We start from the raw sequence: 25,462 nt of genomic DNA, 5'->3' as shown, positions 1-25,462 counted from the left end.
ACACACTGACTTCCAAGCCAGCATACACCAAAAAGCTCAAGGCTTTGTATTTAATTTATTTATTTATGTATTTATTTATTAAGGAAAAGGACTCTGTTAAAGTTAGTTACCAGGCAATGCTGTCTCTCTGTGCAAGGAGTACTGTCTCTATTTATTTAATATATTCCAGCATTGCCAACTCCACAGGTTCCAAAATCAAGAGTCAGGCCCTGTAAAATCATGAGATTTTAAAACAGAACAGTTGAGTTCTTTTTCTTTGCCTTCTGGTTCGGAGCCTTTTTGGAGTGCTCGGGCAAGTCTTAAGGCTATTCTCCACAATGGCGAGGCCTAGAAACTCACCATGACAAGGCAGGGCTTCTCCCCAGCTTGCTAAGGATTCACTGCCACTCCCACATTCTCTTTTAGGCATGTTTATTGTCCAAACAAACAAAGTTGTCCCTCAGCATCACTTTTTACATTTTAAAGAACGAGGAATACTTGTGGCACCTTAGAGACTAAAAAATTTATTTGAGCATAAATTTTCATGGGCTAAAGCCCACTTCGTCAGATGCATGTGGTGGAAAATACAGTAGGAAGATAGATATATATACACACACACACAGAGAACATGAAAAAATGGGGGTTGCCATATCAACTCTTAACAAGACCAATCAATTAAGGTGGGCTATTATCAGCAGGAGAAAAAAAAACTTTTGTAGTGATAATCAAGATGGCCCATTTCAAACAGTTGACAAGAAGGTGTGAGTAACAGTAGGGGGAAAATTAGCATGGGGAAATAGTTTTTAGTTAGTGTAATGACTCATCCACTCCCAGTCTTTATTCAAGCCTAATTTAATGGTGTTCAGTTTGCAGATTAATTCCAATTCTTCTGTTTCTCATTGGAGTCTGTTCTTGAATTATTTTTGTTGAATAATTGTGACTTTTAGGTCTGTAATTGAGTGTCTAGGGAGGTTGAAGCATTCTCCAACTGATTTTTGAATGTTATAATTCTTGACGTCTGATTTGTGTCCATTTATTCTTTTTCATAGAGACTGTCCGGTTTGGCCAAAATACATGGCAGAGGGGTATTGCTGGCATAGGGAGCACCTGTTCTGGCACAGGACCTACTTCAGTTGCAGGGGCCAGCCACCCTGTGACACTTACTTTTTACTTAAACTTGAAGCAGAGATTCCCACATAATCACATGATTCCAGGAGATGTGGATTTAAACAGAACATTGAACATCATTGGTATAATTGCAGAGTTTACTCCTTGTGGGCTCAATTCCCTCTTATATCAATGGGAGCAGTATGAGGCCCTCTGTTATTTCTACCACCTTTCCCACGGGTTCAATCAATATGTAGCAACTTGCAACGAAAGCAAAATAAACTAGTTTGTAGATGGCCATGAACATGGGCTTTAAAGGGATGAGATTTCCTACTTCATGAAGGAGGATACCAATAATATGAGTCTCTCCAATGAATGAAAGACTTCTGTTTCTGAAGCATCAGGCAGTTTTTAAGTCTGTTGGGAGCACTTTTTCAGCATACCTAGCCTATATGCTACTCCCCTTTACCCCAAATGTCTAGCTACATTCACATGGCAATCTGGTACCTGTAGAGAACTGTAGCATCTAACAGGATTGTAGGAGCCTCAAAAGGTCTGCAAAAAAGAAAAGGAGTACTTGTGGCACCTTAGAGACTAACAAATTTATTTGAGCATAAGCTCACAAAAGCTTATGCTCAAATAAATTTGTTAGTCTCTAAGGTGCCACAAGTACTCCTTTTCTTCTTTGCGAATACAGACTAACACGGCTGCTACTCTGAAACCTCAAAAGGTCTGGAAGTTCATTTCAGTTAAGCACACAGAGATGTTTGTTGCTACGCTAAACCTCTGCACTATCTGATCCTCCTAAATCTGCAGAATTAGGATGGAAATATTGCTTGAACAGCCTTTCCCTGGCAACACTTACCTTTCCAGTGGTAGATAAAGCCAGAAACTGTCCTAACAATGAAATGCATTGAGAAAACAGTTCACCCAGCTGTCCCGCCCCTCTAAAACAATCCAGTTCAGGGAAGTTGATTATTAATTTAACTAACTAGCCCATGGATGGTATCCAGAGTCTCTGGAGTGGGAGAGGGAAGAGTCAAACATCACTTCCCATAGTCCCCCATGGCCAGACTTTCATTGACATTCACTGGGGGGTCAGATTTTCAAAACAGCTCAATATTCCCAGCGACAACTTGGCCATTTTATTTTTGTGCCTGAGAGAATTTCTACACTGCAGTTGGGGTGTGTGTGTAATGCAGCATATGTAGACATACCTGAGCCAGCTTTAAGCTATGTACTGCTGGGTACCAATAGCAGCAAAGCATGGGCTTCAGCATATAGAGTCTGCAAGCTTGGGCCCATGAGTACATGCTCGGACAGCAAGCTGGTGCTGAAATCTGGGCTGCCAGAGCTTCACTGTTATTAGTACCCAACATAGCTAGATTAAAGCTAGCTCAGGTATGTCTACATGTACTTCAATCACTCTCTCTCTCTCTCACACACTCATACACATCAACTGCAGTGTCAATTTATCCTAAGTAAAGAACTGCAGGGTCTCAATGCATGGATGAGATGATAATGTAGGGAGGAGGGATTTAGATTTATTAGGAACTGGGGTCAACCTTTGGGAAAGGCGGAACCTATAAGGAAGGATGGGCTCTACCAAAACAGAACCAGATTGCTGGCACTTAAAATTAAAAAGGTTGTAGAGCTGTTTTTAAAAGAAGGGTTGGGGGAAAGCTGACAGGTGCGGAGGAGCATGTGGTTTGGACAGAGACATTCTTTAGGGGAGGATCTACTAATGGAGATTCTCTATGTCCTAGTAAGGAGGAGAGGATGGAAGATAAAATACAGGTAGGATCTGATGAGAAAGAGTCAAATTAAAAAAAAGTCCCATTCAATTACACCACGTAATGGCAGACGGCTAAAAAGTGACAATTTTTTTAAGTGCTTATATACAAATTCTAGAAGTCTAAATAATAAGAGAGGTGAACTAGAGTGCCTCATATTAAATGAGGATATTGATATATTAGGCATCACAGAAGCTTGGTGGAATGAGGATAATCAAAGTAACTCAGTAATACCAGGGTACAGAATGGAAGGACCAGAACAGATCATGCTGGTGGGGGAATGGCACTATATGTGAAAGAAAACCTAGAGTCAAATAAAGTAAAAGTCTTAAATGAACTAAACTGTATCATAGAATCTCTGTGGATAGTAATTCCATGCTTGAATAATAAGAATATAGCAGTAGGGATATATTATCGACCCCCTGAACAGGATGGTGATAGTGACTGTGAAATGCTCAGGGAGATTAAAGAGGCTATAAAAATAAAAAACTCAATAATAATGGGGGATTTCAACTATTCCGATATTGACTGGGTACATGTCACCTCAGGACGGGATGCAGAGATAAAGTTTCTTCACACCTTAAATGACTGCTTCTTGGAGCAGCTAGTCCTGGAACCCACAAGAAGAGTGGCAATTCTTGATTTAGTCCTAAGTGGAGCACAGGATCAGGTCCAAGAGGTGAATATAACTGAATCGCTTGATAATAGTGACCATAATATAATTAAACTTAATATCCCTGTGGTGGGAAAAACACCATAGCAGCCCACCATGATAACATTTAATTTCTGAAAGGGGGACTACACAAAAATGAGGAGGTTAGTTAAACAGAAATTAAAAGGTACAGCACCAAAAGGGAAATCCCTGCAAGCTGCATGGAAACTTTAAAGAAACTGTAATAGTCACTCAACTTACATGTATACCCCAAATTAAAAAACACAGTAAGAGAACCAAAAAAGAGCCACCGTGGCTAAACAACAAAGTAAAAGAAGCAGTGAGAGGCAAAAAGGCATCCTTTAAAAAGTGGAAGTTAAATCCTAGTGAGGAAAATAAAAAAAGGAGCATGAACTCTGGCAAATGAAGTGTAAAAATATTATTAGGAAGGCCAAAAAAGAATTTGAAGAACAGCTAGCCAAAGATTCAAAAAGTAATAGCAAAAAAAAATGTAAGTACATCAGAAGCAGGAAGCCTGATAAACAACCAGTGGGGCCACTGAACAATCAAGATGCTAAAGGAGCACTCAAGGACGATAAGGCCATTGCAGAAAAACTAAATTAATTATTGGCATCAGTCTTCATGGCTGAGGATGTGACAGAGATTCCCAAACCTGAGCCATTCTTTTTAGGTAATAAATCTGAGGAACTCTCCCAGATTGAGGTGCTACTAGAGGTGGTTTTGGAACAAATGTATAAACTAATCTGTAATAAATCACCAGGACCAGATGGTATTCACCCAAGAGTTCTGAGGCAACTCTAATGTGAAATTTTCAGAACTACTAACTGTGGTATGTAGCCTATCATTTAAATCAGCTTCTGTACTAGATGACTGGAGGATAGCTAATGTGATGTCAATTTAAAAATAAGGCTCCAGAGGCGATCCCAGCAACTACAGGCCGGTAAGCCTTACTTCAGTTCCAGGCAAACTGATAATTTTGTTCTGTACTACAGTTTCAGCTAGACACATTGATGAACATGATTTGTTGAGGAAGAGTCAACATGTTTTTTGTAAAGGGAAATCATGCCTCACCAATCTACTAGAATTCTTTGAGGGGGCAACAAGCATTTGGACAAAGGTGATCCAGTGGATATAGTGGTACTTAGATTTTAAGAAAGCCTTTGACAAAAGGTCCCTCACCAAAGGCTTTTAAGCAAAGTAAGCTGTCATGGGACAAGAAGGAAGGGCCTCTCATGGATCAGTAAACAACTGAAAGATAGGAAACAAAAGGTAGGAATAAATGGTCAGTTTTCAGAATGGAGAGAGGTAAATAAATAGTGGTGTCCCCCAGGGGTCTGAACTAGGACCAGTACTAATCAGAATATGCATAAATGATCTGGAAAAAGGGTAAACAGTGAGGTGGCAAAATTTGCCGATGATACAAAACTGCTCGAGATAGTGAAGTCCAAAGCAGTGAAGAGTTACAAAGGGATCTCTCAGAACTGGGTGACTGAGCAACAAAATGGCAGATGAAATTCAATGTTGATAAATGCAAAGTAATGCACATTGGAAAACATAATCCCAACTATATATAAAAAACGATGGGATCTAAATTAGCTGTAACCACTCAAGAAAGAGATCTTGGAGTCATTGTGGATAGTTCTCTGAAAATATCCATTCAATGTGCAGCGGTAGTTAAAAAAGCTAACAATGTTGGAAATCATCAAGAAAGGGATAGATAATAAGACAGAAAATATCATACTGCCTCTATATGAATCCATGGTATGCCAACATCTTGAATACTGCATGCAGATGTGGTTGCCCCATCCAAAAAAAAAATATTGGAATTGGAAAAGGTTCAGAAGAGAACAACAAAAATGATTAGGGGTATGGAACAGCTTCTGTATGAGGCGAGATTAATAAAATTGGGATTTTTCAGCTTGGAAAAGAGATGACTGGGGGGGGATATGAGAGAGGTCTATAAAATTATGACTGGTGTGGAGAAAGTAAATAAGAAAGTATTATTTACTCCTTCTCATAACACAAGAACTAGGGGTCACCAAATGCAATGAATAGGGAGCAGGTTTAAACCAAAACAAATCAATTATTTCTTCACACAATGCACAGTCAACCTGTAGAACTCTTTGCAAGAGAATGTTGTGAAGGCCAAGATTATAATAGATTAAAAAAAGAACTAGATGAACACATGGAGGATAGATCCATCAATGGCTATTAGCCAGGATGGGCAGGGATGGTATCCCTAATCTCAGTTTGCCAGAAGCTGAGAATGAGTGACAGGGGATGGATCATTTGATGATTACCTGTTCTGTTCATTCCCTCTGGGGCACCTGACTTTGGCTACTGTCAGAAGACAGGATACTGAGCTAGACTGACCTTTGTTCTGACACAGTATGGTCATTCTTATGTTCCTAAGTGGGAGCTGAGATCTTTTGAAAATCTGCTCTGAAAAGTTTCCTACGGGTACTGTCCTGACCCCCCCAGTCAAAACTTTCTCGAAGGCCTTGTTTTCACTGGGAACAAAAAGTGTATTTCAACACTGGTTAGCTGGTAACCCTAGGCTTCCACTGCGGATTTACCTGGACCAGCTAACACATGTTAAAATGACAACTGTCCTTGTCCGCATGAGGATTTAAACACCTGTTAGTTAACCTGTATTAAAAATATACATTTTTTCCTGGTGTGGACATGGTCTTATTCTTCATCTTGGGTGTTATGCCATCACTGCAACACCTGAGCACACTCCTCTAGATTCCCTTTTCCTTCCTTCACTTTGAAAAGCTTTCCTGATGTTTCACTTTGAAAATCTGACCACCCTCTGTCTCCCCGACATTTAATATTCATTCTAGGATTGGAAAAGCTCACACTAGCAGCCCAGGGCCAAGACCTTGATACACTGAAGGAAGGTGTTAAAAGACGAGTGATTTGATAAAAAACACTGAGAGCTGTTTTCTTTTTCTCCTTCACTTATTTAATTCAGCTTCCTCACACACAGATGACTTCAAATACAATTTTTAATGCTAAAATCCCAGTTTTGCCACCCTAAATCAGGGTGAACTGCCCCTCCCTCTGTGCATAAGCCCTGTTGATAATCCACAGGTAGGACACAGTCACGAAGCTCTGAGAGGATTCAGTTATGTCCTGCATCTCCTCTTTCAACACTCCCACGATATTTACAGGCACTCCTCCTGTGTATAAAGGCTAGTTCATCCAATCAAAGAACAGAAACCAGAACCTAACTGAAGCTTGACAAATTCAGACTAGAAATAAAGTGCAATTTTTTTTAAATGAGTGAGGGTCATTAATCACTAGAACAACTTACTTAGGCACATAGTGGGATGGTACCATGGTGGTCCATCACTTGTAGTCTTTAAATCACGACTGGATGTCTTTCTAAATGATATGCTATAGCTCAAAGGGAAGTTATGGGCTTGATGCAGGAATTACTGGGTGAGTTTCTTTGGCTTGCATTATGCAGGAGGTCAGATTAGATGAGCATAATGGTCCCTTCCAGCCTTAATGTCTATGAATCGTGTGATTTAAATTACCAATCACACAGCTCAGTATCTAACCCTAAATACTCAGAAGAGTCCTGACTATGAACTGTTTTCCCAAATATGTCCATCTATTCTGAATAATGAACAAATAAGGAAAAAGTCAATCTATTCAGGGGCAATGCACAACCAGAAGAAAAGCCCACAAAGAAAATACCTTGTAATGAATAGTCAGCCAGTTCTCTGCATTGTTATACAGGGCTCCTTTCTGGCTATTTGTGCAGGTTACAGAACCCACTGAAGCTATAAAATGTTGGCAGGATTAACGTGTTACTAAGATGTCTGAAAATAGACCGCCTGTGTTTCGCTTGTGATTTGTAGCTGGCTGCTCATATCCTGTCAAAGGATATTTTTATTAGGTGTTTTTGTCACACACACACACACACCCCCGGGAGAGTGTTAACAAATGACCCCAAATGGGAAATGTAATCATGTGGAAAAGCAATACAATTATCCTTTCATGAATCCCTGTCATATCCTGCACATCCACTCGAGCAGGTGAGATGAGCTTAGAGTAAGAGCACATCTCATAAAGCAGTATAATAGCAACACATTGCTCATCAGGCTCTTAAAAGCATAACTCCAAGCCAAATATCTCTGACACTAACGCTCCCCTTTGGGTTCATATAATAACGAGGCCATCACCAGAGCAGAATACAAAGGATAACAGAAACTCATCCCGATATACTCCTGCTGGAGAATTTAAATTGTATACCGGCTGTTACAAAGGGTATGTCTACACTATGAAATTAGGTGATTTTATAAAAGTCGATTTTTCGGAAGCAGTTTTATACAATCGATTGCGTGTGTCCCCACTAAGTGCATTAAGTCGGCGGAGTGTGCCCACAGTACTGTGGCTAGCGTAGACTTTCAGAGCGGTGCACAGTGGGTAGCTATCCCACAGTTCCCACGGTTTCCATTGCCCATTGGAATTCTGGGTTGAGCTCCCAATGCCTGATGCGGCAAAAACATTGTCGCGGGTGGTTTTGGGTACATGTTGTCAGACGCCCCTCCCTCTCTCCCTCCCTCCACGAAAGCAACGGCAGACAATCGTTTCACGGCTTTTTTCTTGGGTTAACCGCACAGACGCCATAACACTGCAAGCGGGAGCCCATTCAGCTCACCGTCACCACTGCTGTTGTGGGCAAGTCTACTGTGGGGGCTGCTGTGATCCAAGTAGCCAGTGCAATCATTGACATTCTGTTATCAACGGTAGTGACTCTGGGAAATGTGCGGGTCTTTTTAGATTTTAGGTGCATCATATTCCTGTCCTTTGTCACTGGTGAAGAAGTCTTGCAGCCGTACATTCCACATGTAACAGCCCCAGAGCTCCTGCTCTTTTGCCTTGGCCACACAGCAGCAGCAGCTCCTGGGTGCCTTCGCATCAATGGTGAATGGCTCCACTGCTTCTGCTGCAACCCTGCAGCAGATGGTGCAGTAGGACTGCTAGCTGTCCTCAGCAATGGTGTTTTGCTCACTCCACCACTTCCGCTGCAACTCTGCGATCCTGATCTCCTGCGAGCTGGAGGCTTCTGCCTCAGGCTGCTCTCCTAGCCAGAAGCACCATGCAGTTTCACCTACCCCAGCCTACCCCTTGCTCCCATGGCCCATGAAGCCTGGACAGTAGTAAGGAGCAGTTCAACTATAGGCTGAGCAAGTGCAGAATGGTGGTAGAATGTGCCTTTGGACGTTTAAAAGCTCGCTGGCGTTGTTGGTCAGACCTCAGCACAACCAACATTCCATTGTTATTGCTGCTTGCTATGTGCTCCATAATATCTGTGAGAGTAAGGGGGAGATGTCAATGGCAGGGTGGGAGGTTGAGGCAAATTCCCTGGCGTCTGATTTTGAGCAGCCAGACACTGATTAGAAGAGCACAGCAAAGTGCACTGCGCATCACAGAGACTTTGAAAACTAGTTTCATGACTGGCCAGGCTATGGTGTGACAGTTGTGCGTGTTTCTCCTTGATGCAAACCCGCCCCCTTTGTTGATTTTAATTCCCTGTAAGCCAATCACTCGCCCCCCTTCAAAATCAAGTAACTATTGTTTTGAAACCATGCATTCTTTATTAATTAAAAAAAATTGAGATAACCGACAAGGAAACTGCCGGTGGTTTTGGGTACATGTTGTCAGTGACCATTCCCTCGCTCCCTCCCTCCATGAAAGCAATGGCAGACGATCATTTCTCGCCCTTTTTCTTGGATTGCCCGCGAATATGCCATAACACTGCAAGCGGGAGCCTGCTCCACTCACTGCTTGCAGTTGTGAGCATTGTAAACACCTCACATTTGCCCTTGGAGATTTTGGCATATATATTGGCATTACGTCTTTTGGAAGGGAGTTCTGATAGCACGGTTTCATCTCCCCATACAATGATCAGAACCAGTTCCCCCCGGTTTCGGGGGACTGCATGGTCACCTGTGCTGATGAGCTTGCCAAGCTGGCCAAACAGGAAATGAAATTCAAAAGCTCCTGGGGCTTTTCTTGTGTACCTGACTAGTGCATCTGAGCTGAAAGTGCTGTCCAGAGCGTTCACAATGGAGCACTCTGGGATAGCTCCCGGGGGCCAATACCATTGAATTGCGTCCACACTACCCCAAATTCGACCCAGCGATGTCGATTTTAGCACTAATCCCCTCATTGGGGAGGAGTACCAAAATCGATTTTAAGAGCCCTTTAAGTCAACAAAAATAACTTCGTCATGTGGACGGGTGCAGGGTTAAATTGACCTAACCCTGCAAAATTCGACCTAAACTTGTAGTGTAGACCAGGGCAAAGTCAGTTAGTCCTCAGCCTTATCCTGGAGATTACAATTTGCAGAGCTTTAGGGTGTTCTAAAGGGTTATTATTAGGAGTACTGGGATGAAATTGGGCTATTTAAGGCTATTATTAAAATCAGAAAGAGCTTCCAAAGAAAATAGCAGGAAGACTATTGCTTAACATTTAAAACATTCCTGACAACACATCCTGAGAGGAACAATGGTTTTGTGATTAGGATGCTGGACTGGGATTCAGGGGATCTGGGTACAAATTTGTGGCTCCACCAAAGACTGCCTGTGTGATCTTGGGCAAGTCACTTCATTTTTCTTGATCTCAGGTCTCCATCTGTCCATCATGTAAACACTTTGGGGCAGGGACTGTCTCCCTTACATGTATGTGCAGTATCTAGCACAAAGGGACCCTGATATTGAATGGAGCCTTTAGGCAACCACAGTAATGCAAATCATCATCATCCAAACTAGAGGGAAAAGTTCTATTATGTTATCTAGTCCATTTCCCCAAACAGCAGCCAGAGTAAACCCAGGATTAGTCTAGTATTTAAATAAGAGAATAAACTTGCAATGGGCAAGGGACATACCAAATGACAAGTTAGGCCTTTGCCACCTCTTTCCGCTAATGGTAACTAACTAAGTCAGAGGGCTTGCCCTACTTGCTTTAATAAGGTGAAGGCGAAAGGAGTGAAAAGCTACATGCTGAACAGGAAGCTATCTAGGTTTCTACATTGCATTCATGACCATAGTACTTGAATACCTACTGGAATATGTGAGCACTGACACACAACTATAAACTAAGTGTGGAAACAGGTGCTGTAATTTTCTGCATTTTCACTTGAGGATTATGGTTTAAAAAAAAACCAAAGTGGGACTTCAGCAGGTCTGTGTGAACCTGAAGATGAGGGAGTCTTGGGGAGAAAGTAGCAGGTTTGAACAGCCATGTATAATAAACTCCATTTTCCAACAGACACTGTGTGTATATATATATATTAACACATGCCTCAGTTTTAAACAGGGCTAATGCTTTTTTCATCATGGCCTTCAGCAGCTAGGTTAGCTCTTGAATGTGTGTTTTCAATTTATTGTCTCAGACAGTACTCATAAGAGGTATCCATTTGACAGCCCTGCAGATGGAACTCCTTTATTTAGCTACAGAAGAGATACTGCCAGCTTCCTTGCATTGCCCTTCCCCTCTCCAAAACATGTCTCAACCCTGAGCTGGAGAGACCCACAGCAAAGAATGAGAAGATAATTTCATACCAACAAAGGTGCCAGTTGTGCTGCAGACAAATCACTAAGAACTAGATGAAGACCATAACTTCCTTCACATTGGCCATCCAACAACCAGCAAAATGACTTTCAGTTTCTACCGCCTTAGTGGGATTCAAACAAGAATCCTAGGTAATAGGCTCTATATCCAATTACCTTTCCCAAGCCACTGAACACACAAGAAACACCTTTAAATAAAATCTTTAGTCAGTATGATAAAACAAAGGTCCCGGGAGGGCAGCAGTTTTAACATGATGGAAAGGACAGGATCTTCAGTAGGTAAGGACTGTGTAGTAACTCCTTGATGGAGGGCGCGCTGTGATTCTCCCTTTCTTAGTGTTCTGCAGAACTTTGCTTTCTAAACATTCAGCCTAATCAGGGCTTCCCACTGGAAGCAATAGCATATCACTTAAGATTTTTCATCAGCAATTTGAGGAAAACACTATATGTTCTAGTTCTTTCTCCCTTCCATCTCTGGCATGGTTTCTCACTTGCCTCTTGCCAATATCTCACATGCTATCCCTAAATCGGCAAATCAAAGGCAGTAACACAGGAAGTTTATCGGGGGTTAAGTGAGTTCATCAGGTTTACCCCTGCCCATGTCACCCCCTTAGATTTACCCTTTGAAAAATGCCATCCCCCCTATCAGCAGCTGGCAGCCAATTTTAATTTTAAGTGGAATTGTAAATACAGCTGAATAACCATCTCCAAGAGAATACAGCCAGGGTGTGCGGGGGTGTTTTCTACACATCAGTGTTCTCATCGAGTCAGTACAGAACACTGTACATCTGCTCATGGACATGAGAGTTTTGCTCAACCCTGGTATCAAGAAAGACTCAGGGCTCTGAACTCCTGGACTTTGCCATCTGATTTCAATATTAGGTGGAGACTATTCTTATTTTTACCTGTTCCTGACCACTTTAAATGCAGGACCTGTTGGTGGTAACCCAGCCTTTGGTGGAGTGCTGCTCTTTTCCCAGTGTAAATTGTAGTCGTAATTCATTGATACTCTGGGAAACAAGGTGCGATAGCAATAGTCATTCAGACTATGGCCCTAAGAAGGCGGGATGGGGGACGGGGGGGAACAGCATTTCACCAAAGGTTTCAGAGTAGCAGCCGTGTTAGTCTGTTTTCACAAAAAGAAAAGGAGGACTTGTGGCACCTTAGAGACTAACACATTTATTTGAGCATAAGCTTTCGTGAGGTACAGCATCCGATGAAGTGAGCTGTAGCTCAGGAAAGCTTATGCTCAAATAAATGTGTTAGTCTCTAAGGTGCCACAAGTACTCCTTTTCTCATTTCACCAAAGGATACAGAGGTATTTACAAATGCTACTGTGAAAGTGGACCATCTTTCAATCAATTTACTTTGAATTCCCATTTCAAAGCAGATGGAACAGTTTTTCAGCCAAGAAATTAATTCGCATCCAGAAGATCTTATGGGGGGTGGGGGTTGAGGAAGGGAAGGAAAATCAGGACTGATCTATTAGCTCTTGCCAGCTCTTGTGTTGTCCCAGGAATCATGATTTTCATAAAGAAAAGTGGCAATATGAAGTGAATCAGCCTGAGCCAGGAGGAAAGAGGTAGGTGATTGGGGTGGAACTTCAGATGCTCTCTATTTCAATTTATGAAGGCTTAGTTTTTGGTACCTTCTGGGTGTGAAGAAAGCAGATTTTAAAAATATAAATGATAGAAAAATGGTTAGAAACATATCCAGCCTTTTATTGCAATCTTTCAAAATGAGCATCAATATCAAATCAGGAGCTGAATGACTGGCAGGTGCACCAGTTGTCCTTTCTAGCTTTGCATCAAAGTCTAAAGTGTCAACTTCTCTTCTGATGCCCGATGTGAAATTAGTTGGAGTCCTGTACCAATGTCCACAACACATCACCACCACCACAATTTGTCATTTCAATACTAAGGAGTGAATGGGTATGAAGAGTGAACTACCCTAAGCATCTCTCCCTATTTATCTTTGTATTTAGTATATATGGCACTTAGTGTAGTACCAGCTTGCGTCCTCATCTAACAAAAAGACTGATACTAAACAAAACTCTTCCTCTACCCTCTTCTTCTGCAGGAATAGCTTGAAAGGTAGTAGATTTCTTTTCTTTCTCCTTGCTTCCCTTCTATGCATGAGCAGACTGAAAGGTAATGGGAAGGTTAAGTCAAAGTAAGGAACTTTGCATTTAATTCTGAATGTGGAGAGGCCCATGTCATTCTTCTCTACTGCAGGAGTGAGTTCCATAGTCTAGATCCAACTCTAGGGGAAGTTTTGTGTCCCACATTCAGAAGTCTCCCCCTGTTGGTCAGTTTCATGGTTCCAATAGAACTTGGCTGACATGGGTGGTCACAGAGGAAGAGTTGTGATCCCAGGTAGCTGGGGCGAATCCTATGGAAGGCTTTGAATATCAGGACAGACTGAATTGGACATGGTATTCTCATCCCTACTTGTGGTCCCTGCCGGTAAGGTTTAAGGCACATGGTGGGAATGGTTTGTAGAAACCTGTCTTGCTGGTACCCATGGTGTACCTAGGTCCTATAAATAAATATAGGAATCCACTATCCATTGTTATCAGTTATCACCTCCCATCAGTACTATAATCCAAAATTATTGTGCTGGACCAAGTCTTTGACATGCTGGATAAAAGAAAGCTTTTGTGGTGAGGAAATAAAACATTTAACATTCTAGACATCAAACTGAATGTCAGAGAAGGAAATAGTGCTGAATTCTAAAAGTATATAACCCACTCTCAGAGCTTAAAGGCTTTATTTTGGAGGCACTCCAAATATCACAGTATTAAATGGAAGTGGAAAAAAAACTCCCACACAAGGTAATATTGTTTAAATAATACACTCTATTTTATTTTGTCTTAAAATAGTTTAACCTTTATGCTACAGACTTGTTTCAAAAAACAGAAGGTCTCATCTTGCACCAAAAATATATATATATTTATTTTTATATATATATATATATATATATATATATAACACTCTTTTATTATTATTTTTTTCCTCCAAAGACCATTAAATACTAGATGGAAAATGAGAACTAAATAATGAGTGTCAAGAAGAACCAAAGTTTTAACTAGAGTTGCACATTTTAAACATTAAATTCTAAGCAATGATTTGTCTCCACTGCAGAAGATTCCAAGCTAGCAATAGAGGAACTGCTGAACCATAAAGGGCTTAAGACAGTGCCCATTGAAGTCAATGGAAAGCCTCCGATTGCCTTCAGTGGGCTTTGGGATCAGGCCCCAAGTGCATTGGTTCTTAGCCATACAATGGCTAACATTTCACTTTCCTGTTGAGAAGAGCAAAATTGTCCAGGCACCTTTTGCTCTCTTAAAAAAAATCCCCCAAAACAAAAAAAAAGAAATACTTCCTAGCTATCCAGTGATTGTGGGTTTTGGATCACTACCCTTTAAAATTTGTTAAAAGAATAAAAGAAATATGTAGTGTTTTTAAATAAAAAAAGAAAACCAGCATCAGACTAAAATACATGATTTGTTTAAAACAAACACAGTGCACAATTGAAGGAAGTTTGGTTAGGATGCAGTCATTTTTATATATACATGGAAGTCACATCATATACAAACTGAGAAACAGAAAGTCTGTTTGCAATTTTTTAAATGGAAGGACTACAAATGGGTCCCTGCAGCTTTCTTAGAAACTGATCTTTTAAAGACAACTTCATGAAACAGTAAAAAGCAGCCACACTAAGTCATCTTTCCCAGTTAACCTACAGCATCTGCTAAAATGATGGATGAGTTATGTAATTAACCAATTAGAAAAAAGATCAATAATCACTATTAATATAGTGAACCAATATTACAGGACAGTTCTCTATTGCAATGAGTATGGATTCCATTCACTACACTCCCTCCCACCCCCAAACAAAGAGACCAATTACTAGAAGCACCAAATATATCTTATAGGTTATGGTCATGCAACACGCTGATCACCATTTAATGTTTTAGAAACTTTTAAAACAGAACATAAATCCTTTACCTAATTGCTCTTTAAAGTGCAGTCACAACCTTTCCACTTTTTGAAGCAAAGCAAACTGTTTACTATTAACAATACTAGAATCAATGTTTTTTTTAACAAATCTGTGCTACTAAAGGCAAAATTCTTGTCCGTACAGCAAATTTTTGGAAGCCACCTTGCGCTCTTATAAACTGACACCAAATCAACCAGATCAAGACTCACGGTGTCCTTTCTACTTGCTGCGTAACTCTAGCTGGTAAAAATTCTGCGTTGGAACTGTAGAAAAATTCCATTAAAAGCATTTTAAATACAAAAGGACACATTTCAATTGCACAATAGGTATTTAAAGTGAACATCCTCTTGTTTTGAAGTTTAGTCTTTGGTTTTTACCTTGAACAGGAGCCAGTGTGAGTGATTAAGGGCTACTTCAATACTTACTATAGGGACTAATGCTTACTAGAGTGTCTAGTCCAATTGATTTCACTGTAGTAAACACCCAGCTTTGGTAGTTAAGTGTTTGCAGGATCAGACCCTAAGAGAGGCTCAAACACTAGGATGGAAAACATGACCTAAGAATAGGTAAATGGGGAAGAACTACTTAAAACGAAAGGATAAGTGTAGGCCCTGATCCTGCAAAATACTTAAGCACAATGACAGTTTTAAACATTTGAGTAGCCCCATTGAAATCAATGGGGCTACGCTGGTGCTTAAAATTACACATCTGCTTAAGTGCTGTGCTGAAATGGGGCCCGATAGAGTAAGTTTTTGGAGAAAATGACTGAAGGAAAGAGATGAAGTACAAAAGGAACCTTTCAGAAGGAAGAAGATTGAGAGGCATGGTTAAAAAAAAAGCAGGATCCTAAAATGCAAGGGATTCAGTTCCCTTTAAAATGGGCAGGGATGCTGGGTCTTTTCGTGACTATTTTCTTATACTTTTATGCTGATCAGCTGCTATTAAGTCATTGTTATTTGGGGGGGAGGGGGAATGTAACATGCTGTGGCAAATGAACAATAAAACACCATAGCCAAGACAGACAGAAGACAGCACTGAACAGAATGTAAACTATAAATTACATAGAAAATGACAATCCTTGAATTAAAAAGTTGTCCAGTGCATGTTATGGCCCTTTCTATAAAACAACAGTCCTGCGCTGGTGAAGAAACCAAATCAAATTGGGTAAATACTGTTGGTCCAATTTTCAGAAGGGCTGAGCACTTGCAGTTCCATTGAAATCAATGGAGGGGGGCTCAGCACTTCTCAAAATCAGGCCATCACTGTCTCTGATGCTCACACAACAAAAACACTAGCTTCTAGCAACAAAATCAATTTACTGGTAAATTAAAATCATTTTGATATCAGTGGTGGGAGAGGATGGGAGCGTGTATCTGTCTGCACAATTATTTCTTTAGATTAACACACACAATGCATAACCGTAGGTGTCATTTAAATTCAGTGCTATCAAGTTTTCATACTAGGAAAAATCCTCCTTTGAGAAAGTAAAATATTTGAAGCGATATTAAAATGACACTGCATTCTGATGGAAAAGGAAATTCTCCAGGAGTTTTAAGTCCATAATGCTAAGAACAGGGCTTCTGAAGCTGAAGCTACAACAATGAACTTCCGTGCCATAAAGAGGGAAAGGGATGGCGTGGGCAAAAACACAGTGACATTGCATTACAGTAGATATTTGCGTCTGGTATCCTCGTCCAAAGTGAGATCAACTACTTCTGGGGGTGAAGCCCAATTCTGCTGGGGGGCCACCGCTGTCCATGACTGTGTTTGCCGAGTGCTAATGTACTGTGAGCCTGAGCCATGTTTCCAGGAAGACACACTCTGAATCACACCTCCCCTAGGATGGGCACACCTGCAACAAAGCGAAGAGCAAAAGCATTAACACTACTGTCAACTCTCCATATAAGATCCTTAATTGCAATATTTCAAGGTGTTAATTTGCATCCAATTAACAGGTCTCTCTTCAAAATTTGCTCGTGCTTTTTCCATTTGTGGCGTCCATGAAGTTCTGTCAACATGACTTACTACAGATTTTATTATACACACACACACACACACACACACACACACACACACACAAACGAGACCAGATTCCCATTAACAGAGGAGATGATACATGCCTTGCAACGATTATAGTGGACATACCTATGTTTTGTACAATTATTTTTTAAAAAATAAGCCATTATCCTTTATTTCCTTTGTAGCCCAGTGGGCAGGCATACTTGTATTATATTCACTGCTTTGTATTATATTCTGATTTATTATATTCAACAGTAATGCAAGGAATTTACAGGCTTGTATCCTGTAAGACACTGGCTGCAGCAGTTAGCATGAGGATTGAGGCCTATGAACTTTGACATAGATAAATTTAGGTAACGCATAAGTTTTGGGGAACTGGAAGTAGAGCCTAGCAGGGAATTTTGTTTATAATGACATCAGCCAACAACAGAAACATGAATACACACCAACTTCTGGAAGGTTCTGGACGGAACATCCGACCGCAAGAGTGCCATGGCAATGAATTGACCTACATGATGAGTTAAAATCATGAATTTACTAACCTATACATCCTAACGTCGGTAAGGGGAGGAAATACAAATAAGGAAGAGGGGAAAATCCCCTATTGAATATACATTAGACACATAACATCAGAGTAATATTATAAAATTTGCATCCCAGTGTGTGGTCAGTTGGAGAGAGAGAGAGAGAGATGTAGCCCTTGGGAGGGGCCAGAATGATGGCCCCTGGTGAAGATAAGGAAGGTGATGGTGATGAGGAAGATAATGGCTAACATTTCAGGCTATTCTGCAAGGGATGGTGAGAGTATGGCTATTCAGATGTACTTTATGTATTATCTTTATTTACCTTACTGAGTTAGAGTGTGTGCGACTTTGCTAAATGTATTAACAGATTATTTATTTGTAAATATAAAAGAGTTCCTATAGTGTGAGCGTTGCACCTGTGCACATTGGGGTTCCCAATTATATAAGAATTTTAATAATACAGGGCTTGATCTTGGGATAAGAACCTGTCTAACCTTAAGGTGATAACTGGGTTTTCTTATTCATAATCTATAGATCAGGCTACAGATTGGTGCCTGAACAGGTACCCTGAGGGCATACCGCGGTAATCTCCCTACCCAGGATATGTAAACTCACCTCTGGTAAAATCTAAATTAAAATCCAGGTAAACTCTCAGTCAGAATTTGGTTCCTGTCAGAAACACTCACTGTAACTCACCAGGGACTTGCTCTTTCCCCCTCTGCTATTGTTCCTCTTTTCTAGTTCTTTGCCTCTAGTCTACTATTTCTTCTTTTCTTAGCAAGAGGGGGAGGGTATGTCCTCCTGGAGGACAGTAGTAACACAGACCCACATCAAACAGAGGAGCACTTGATTTCTTGACCATCAGATTCACTCGGCATGCCAGAGATGGGTAACCACCTGTCTCTTACCATTAGATGCCCAAGGAAATTATAACCGTGTAAGGGATGCAAGTGGGTGATGTGGGACATCAGCTTGACTGCACTCCTCATTGGGTATTATCAACTAGTCACTGGTGTTTAGAATCACGCAAGGAGGGGATTCCTTTATACACATGTTAAAGGGGCTTTGTAAACTGGTTGTAATTTTGAGGTACCTATAAGAGTTACAATGGCAGTCGCATTTGGCGACTTTGAAGTGCTGCAAAGAGACCGCAGTAGCTCAGAACTTGTACGGTCCGGGATACCTTATTTCAGTCCCTTCAGCTCTCCCGGGCTGAGCCCAGATCCATTTATCAGCAGCCTCCCCTTTGCTCCTCTGTAGGTCCCGACGGGGCAATTAGTCTCGATCTAAGAGCACATTAGCCATCGAGGGAAGAGAGACTGAGCAGAACCCCATCCCCTCTGCTTTTCTTGAGACTTGTTCAAGTACTTGTTGACACTGGTTAAGAGGTTAATTATTTAAGAATGGACACTTCTATATATTTGTTAAATAAATTTGTTAGTCTCGAAGGTGCCACAAGTACTCCTTTTCTTTTTTGCGAATACTGACTAACACGGCTGCTACTCTGAAACTTCTACATATATACAGTGTTAAGTGCTTATTGTGCAGATTTAGAATGCAGCTAGCTAGTAAGATTTAATTGAGCTCGTTTGAAGTAGGAATTGGAGGTAAGTGGAGTAGAGTCTGCTCGGAATTCCGGTTGCAGTCGACCAAAACATAGCATACAAACATATTAAAGATTATGGGGGAGGTTTCATACGAATGCAACATAGACTAATTTTTAATTGCCCTAACTTGTGGGTTTGTTCATATTATCGTATGTCTAATGTAATGTAACAACTAATGCTTATCAGTGGGTAATGACTCAAATGGAGAAATGAGAAGCAACAAGACTGTCTAAGCACAGCTGTTAGTATAAATCCAACTTCCACCAAAGTAGGATGTTAAAATCCCCGGAGACTAAATTAAACGGTAATATAAAGGAATGATTGAATAAGTAGTATCAAAGGAACAAGGGAAAACCCCTTACCTACCAGAAAGTACCGAAAGCTTTATTTTAGAGACCTTGTAACTGCATTTAGCCCATACCCTGTAATCCACCAAGATAACAGGCTCTGTGCCTTTAGCTTGTAATTTCTAAGTAATCCTCAACAGCAAAATCACTTAGGCTTTGACCAGCGACTAACATGTTGCTGAAAGGGGAAGTACTTTTGCACTCTGTGCTTGGGAGGAAAAGGGGAAGTAGGCAAAGAAAATTGCTTCTAACTTGAATTTGGCAGCATATTATTAAAGAGTAGGGACTCATCAAACATCTAATTACATATATATAAAATTTTAAAAATATATATCCCATAAATTAAGAGATAAGGTTCAGGATCCTTTAGACATACTAGACATAACCTTGTCTAAATGTGCATGTACAAGATAAAGCAAACTCTGTTTACTACTCCTCTAACCTGTAAGTGATGGGGGAAGCAGTGCATAAGAACATAAAAACGGCCATAGTAGGTCAGACCAAGGGTCCATCTAGCCAGTATCTTCCAACGGTGGCTAATGTCAGGTGCACCAGAGGGAATGAACAGAACAGGTAATCATCAAATGATCCATCCCCTATCACCCATTCTCAGCTTTTGGCAAACAAAGGCTAGGGACACCATCCCTGCCCATCCTGGCTAATAGCCATTGATGGACCTATCCTCCATAAGAAAAAGTAGAAAAAGGAGCGAGGAAACAGCATTAGGGAATAGTCAAGCATTAAGTATTTACATTGTTTTGTTACTTGCATGTTTGTATTAGATAAATTCCTAATTTAACTAATTGGTTGTGCATTATTATTCCAAAAATAGATGAAGTTAGTTGCAATTCCAGACTTACCCAACGTGGTAAAGGAAGTCAGCAACATATAATCTTTCTGCTTCACACGGGAATTATTTTTTTAAGGAACTACTGATGCCTCTCACAAGCAACAGGTAGAAAACTTTGCTACCACAATATAAATCATGCTTATTATTATAGGTCCTAGTTCATGAAAATAAAACGTTGAATTTATTTAATTGCAATTTTCCCTTTATATTTCCTAAATAAAGAATGTGTTATAATATTTTTCTTTTTTGCCCATTTCTGTTTTAATCTAGGATTTAAAGATTAAAGAAAAGCAAGCTCCTGACTAAATCATTAAACTTATTTTATAGACAAACCAAGGTTGTAAACCCAGGACATTTAATAATTTCAACCTTTAGGTTTCCTGGGCTTGCTCTGAGCAGCAATATTTAATCCATTGGTGGTATAGTTTGTGGTATGTTGGGATTACTTGTTTGGATTTATTTTTATGTTTTGTGGCACATGACTAGTTTAGGATTTTTCATACTTCTGTTTTTATTGCAACAATCTTTTTGTGCGCAAAGGTGTAAATAATAAAATTATTACTAGTAAAACATTTTTCTTTGTGGTACCACACTATTTCAGTATTAGAATTAAAATCTAATTACAATGGGTGCGTCCCTATATTACAGCTGGGGTGGTTCAATCTTTGCAGAAATCAAAGATAGTTAAAATTAAATTATTAATTGAGACAAACATAACTAATCGATGTGTATTTTGATTTAGAGTTTGTCAAGCAATGTGGCCAGTTTGGCAGAACCCAGATTAAAATTCAGAAGTTCATTGAGCAAACCACCATCATATTAATGTAGGATTCATAGCTATATTACAGCTACAATACAGCAGTCTTGCTGTCCTGACAGTTTGTTCAGGGAAGCACCTGGCCAATTACATGCAGACTCTCAAGCTCCAGTACTTGTACCATGTGAAGGAAGCAAAAAAACCAGACTTTGTTGTAAACCTCCAAATGATTTCAGACCTCTAAGGCTGAAGTAACTATGGTCTGGAATCAATGGCAGTAGCCCACTCTTTGGTGCACTGGTATCTTCGAAGCCATATGATTTTGTCCTCAAATGGCAGTATACTGAACTCAGGGACGACTAATTATTATGGACAGTATTGAATTTATTGCCTGAACTGATGGTTTCAACGTTTATATGTACTAGAAAACAATATGTATCTAAAATGGGCCTATTGTAAAGGGCATACCAGGTAAAAGGGCAAACCTTAACTATAAACTAATAAATGTAGCCATGTCACCTTTAATATCCTGGAAAAAGGTCTGCCCTCTAATCAATAATGCCAGGGTGGTAGGTGGCTACACTTATGCCAGGAGTAGTAATGGATACAATTGTCATATCAATTTCTGCATACAGTACACACATATAGCACAATTTAGAATTGGGAAAGGCCCCACATTTAATCAAGGATTAGCAGTTGCTAAACTATATTGTTGAAACTGTTTTTAAATACGGAACAGGAAGAGCCACTTGCTTTAATTCTTATTTAAAATTGCCATTGAGAACAACTCAGATATGGGGTCTGTGACACTGCACCCTAATTAAGACTCTTATTTAACTAAGATTACATCACGGCACCTCCTTGCCTGTGTTCAATCCAGATGAGGATGTGTTCAGTCACTTTGCAGCTATCCACTCAGTAGGTCATCTTGAAGATAACATCAACATTAAATGCATCAATTTACCTCCTCTGGTAGCATATCACCCAACATGGGAAACTCCAGTGATGACCTGTCTGGGTAGGGGGTATCAGTACATTGGTGGATACAAGATGTTTAAGGTGGACATACAGCAGTGTGGCCAGAAGGAGGGTACCAACAGAATTTATCGTCATTGTTGTTGGTAGCCTATCAGGTTAACCAAGTGAGTAGCGTGTATAAGAAGGGTGACGTATAGTGGAGATAGCCAGTATGGTAATGACTGAATATCAAGATATTTTTATGGTCAATTGGAGTGCAAAGTCATAGGTTTATATTTTTGTTGCACCCACAGGCACTTATACACATATACTAACTGGCAGGCACTTCTTTTTTATCAGTCATCTATTGGGTTATGTAAAGCACAGGTTTTAAGCATACGGTAAGGCCCTAAATGTATGTGATAAGCTTCATTAACTATTACCCTAACAAGGGAAGGGTGTCTGTAGCCCTATTATATTCACTGCTTTGTATTACATTCTGCTTTATTGTATTCAGCAGTAATGCAAGGAACCTACAGGCTTGTATTCTGTAAGATATTGGCTTCAGCAGTTAGCATGAGGACTGAGGCCTACAAACTTTAGCATAGATAAACTTAGGTAACTCATACATTTTGGGGAACTGGAAGTACAGTGTAGGAGTCAATTTTGTCCATAATGACATCAGCCAACCACAGGAACATGAACAAACACCAGCTTCTGGAAGGTTTTGAACAGAATAGCCAACTGCAAAAGTGGCAGGGCAACGAACTGACTTACATGATGAGTTAAAATCATGAATATAGTAACCTATAGAAGGACATGTTAACATTGGTAAGGGGAGGAAATACATATAAGGAAGAGGGAAGAAACCCCTGCTGAATATGCATGAGACATGGTAACGTCAGCATAACATATTATAAAAGTGGCATCCCAGCATGTGGTCAGTTGGAGAGAGATGTAGCCCTTGGGAGAGGCCAGAATGATGGCCACTGGTGAAGATGAGGAAGGTGATGGTGATGAGGAAGATAATGGCTAATATTTCAGGCTGTTCTGCAAGGGATGGTGAGAGTATGGATGTTCAGATGTACTTTCTATATTATCTTTATTTACCTTACTGAGTTAGAGTGTGTGTGATTTTGCTAAAATGTATTAATAGACTTATTTGTCAATACAAAAGAGTTCCTATAATGTGAGTGTTGCACCTGTGCACATCGGCATTCCAAATTATAAAATAATTTTAATATGGGGCTTGACTTTGAGATAAGAACCTATCTAACCTTAAGGTGATAACTGGGAATTCTTATTCATAATCTATAGATCAGGCTACAATATTAACTCATATGTGTGAATACTGAGATATTGTAACTGTCCAAATATAAGGCACTAACTCAGCAAAACAATTAAGCTTGTAATGATTAAAGACAATGGGATTTCAGCATGGGCTTGAAGTTAAGCACATGCTTGAGTGCTGTATTAAACTGAGGCATAAATATGTTACCTTACAACATACTTCTAATTGTTATACTGCCTTACTGACAGACAACAAGATAAATACCTGGTAATATTTAGGAACAAAACAAAACAAAACAAAGCAAAAATATACAGATATATTTTTCTACAAAATGGAGTGGTAAAAAGTTTTTTTACTGGCACTGATTTAGGATTGTCGCATCTCTTGCCATTGATAACCTTCTTAAAATAGGTTTCAGAGTAGCAGCCGTGTTAGTCTGTATTCGCAAAAAGAAAAGGAGTACCCGTGGCACCTTAGAGACTAACAAATTTATTAGAGCATAAGCTTTCGTGAGCTACAGCTCACTTCATCGGATGCATTTGGTGGAAAAAGCAGAGGAGAGATTTATACACACACACACACACACACACACACACACACACACACACACACACACACAGAGAACATGAAACAATGGGTTTATCATACACACTGTAAGGAGAGTGATCACTTAAGATAAGCCATCACCAGCAGCAGGGGGGGGAAAGGAGCCCCCCAATCTGAAGCAAATACTCACCAGCAACCACACACCACACAACAGAACCACTAACCCAGGAACCTATCCTTGCAACAAAGCCCGTTGCCAACTCTGTCCACATATCTATTCAGGGGATACCATCATAGGGCCTAATCACATCAGCCACACTATCAGAGGCTCGTTCACCTGCGCATCTACCAATGTGATATATGCCATCATGTGCCAGCAATGCCCCTCTGCCATGTACATTGGCCAAACTGGACAGTCTCTACGTAAAAGAATGAATGGACACAAATCAGACGTCAAGAATTATAACATTCAAAAACCAGTTGGAGAACACTTCAATCTCTCTGGTCACTCGATCACAGACCTAAGACTGGCTATCCTTCAACAAAAAAGCTTCAAAAACAGACTCCAGGGAGAGACTGCTGAATTGGAATTAATTTGCAAATTGGATACAATTAACTTAGGCTTGAATAAAGACTGGGAATGGATGAGTCATTACACAAAGTAAAACTATTTCCCCATGGTATTTCTCCCTCCCCCCCTCCCCCCACTGTTCCTCTGATATTCTTGTTAACTGCTGGAATTAGCCTACCTTGCTTGTCACCATGAAAGGTTTTCCTCCTTTCCCCCCCCTGCTGCTGGTGATGGCTTATCTTAAGTGATCACTCTCCTTACAGTGTGTATGATAAACCCATTGTTTCATGTTCTCTCTCTCTCTCTCTGTGTGTGTGTGTGTGTGTGTGTGTGTGTGTGTGTGTGTGTGTGTGTGTGTGTGTGTGTGTGTGTGTGTGTGTGTGTGTGTGTGTGTGTGTGTGTGTGTGTGTGTGTGTAAATCTCTCCTCTGCTTTTTCCACCAAATGCATCCGATGAAGTGAGCTGTAGCTCACGAAAGCTTATGCTCTAATAAATTTGTTAGTCTCTAAGGTGCCACGGGTACTCCTTTTCTTTCTTCTTAAAATAAGTTCTAGTAAATCTTTCAAACCACTCCATGAGTTCCAAATTTATTCTTCAAAATTCTGTATGATGAAAGCTAGATGAATTTTACCAGATCTATTCAGGTTACATTCCTCGCATTTCTCTGTGATGGGAGACTGAGGATTTTCTAATTCTATTTGATGAAAATCTTCCTTGTCCAAGCTGATTTTTTTAATGTTTCTTTTACTGCTCTTTAAAAGTACTGCATTCATATTTCCTATTCTGCCTGCGAACTGCTATTTAACCTTAGATGTGAAGTTCAAGATGGCTTTTCCATCAGTTTTCT

General features: G+C 40.2%; 1 protein-coding gene across 1 annotated transcript in view; it reads right to left on the bottom strand.

The window, feature by feature from the left end:
• Positions 1-14,095: 14,095 nt before the first annotated feature.
• Positions 14,096-25,462, bottom strand: part of C5H18orf25 (chromosome 5 C18orf25 homolog) — a 76,629-nt gene continuing 65,262 nt past the window's right edge. Inside the window, exon 5 of the mRNA XM_043514529.1 lies at positions 14,096-16,998. Within this exon, the coding sequence (XP_043370464.1) occupies positions 16,809-16,998 (190 nt within the window). The 3' untranslated portion in view covers positions 14,096-16,808. The remainder of the gene's footprint in view (positions 16,999-25,462) is intronic.

This window comes from Dermochelys coriacea, chromosome 5, assembly GCF_009764565.3.
Source record: "Dermochelys coriacea isolate rDerCor1 chromosome 5, rDerCor1.pri.v4, whole genome shotgun sequence".
NCBI lineage: Eukaryota > Metazoa > Chordata > Testudines > Dermochelyidae > Dermochelys > Dermochelys coriacea.
Note: the sequence above shows the minus strand (reverse complement) of the source record. Positions and strands in the feature narration are given on the sequence as shown.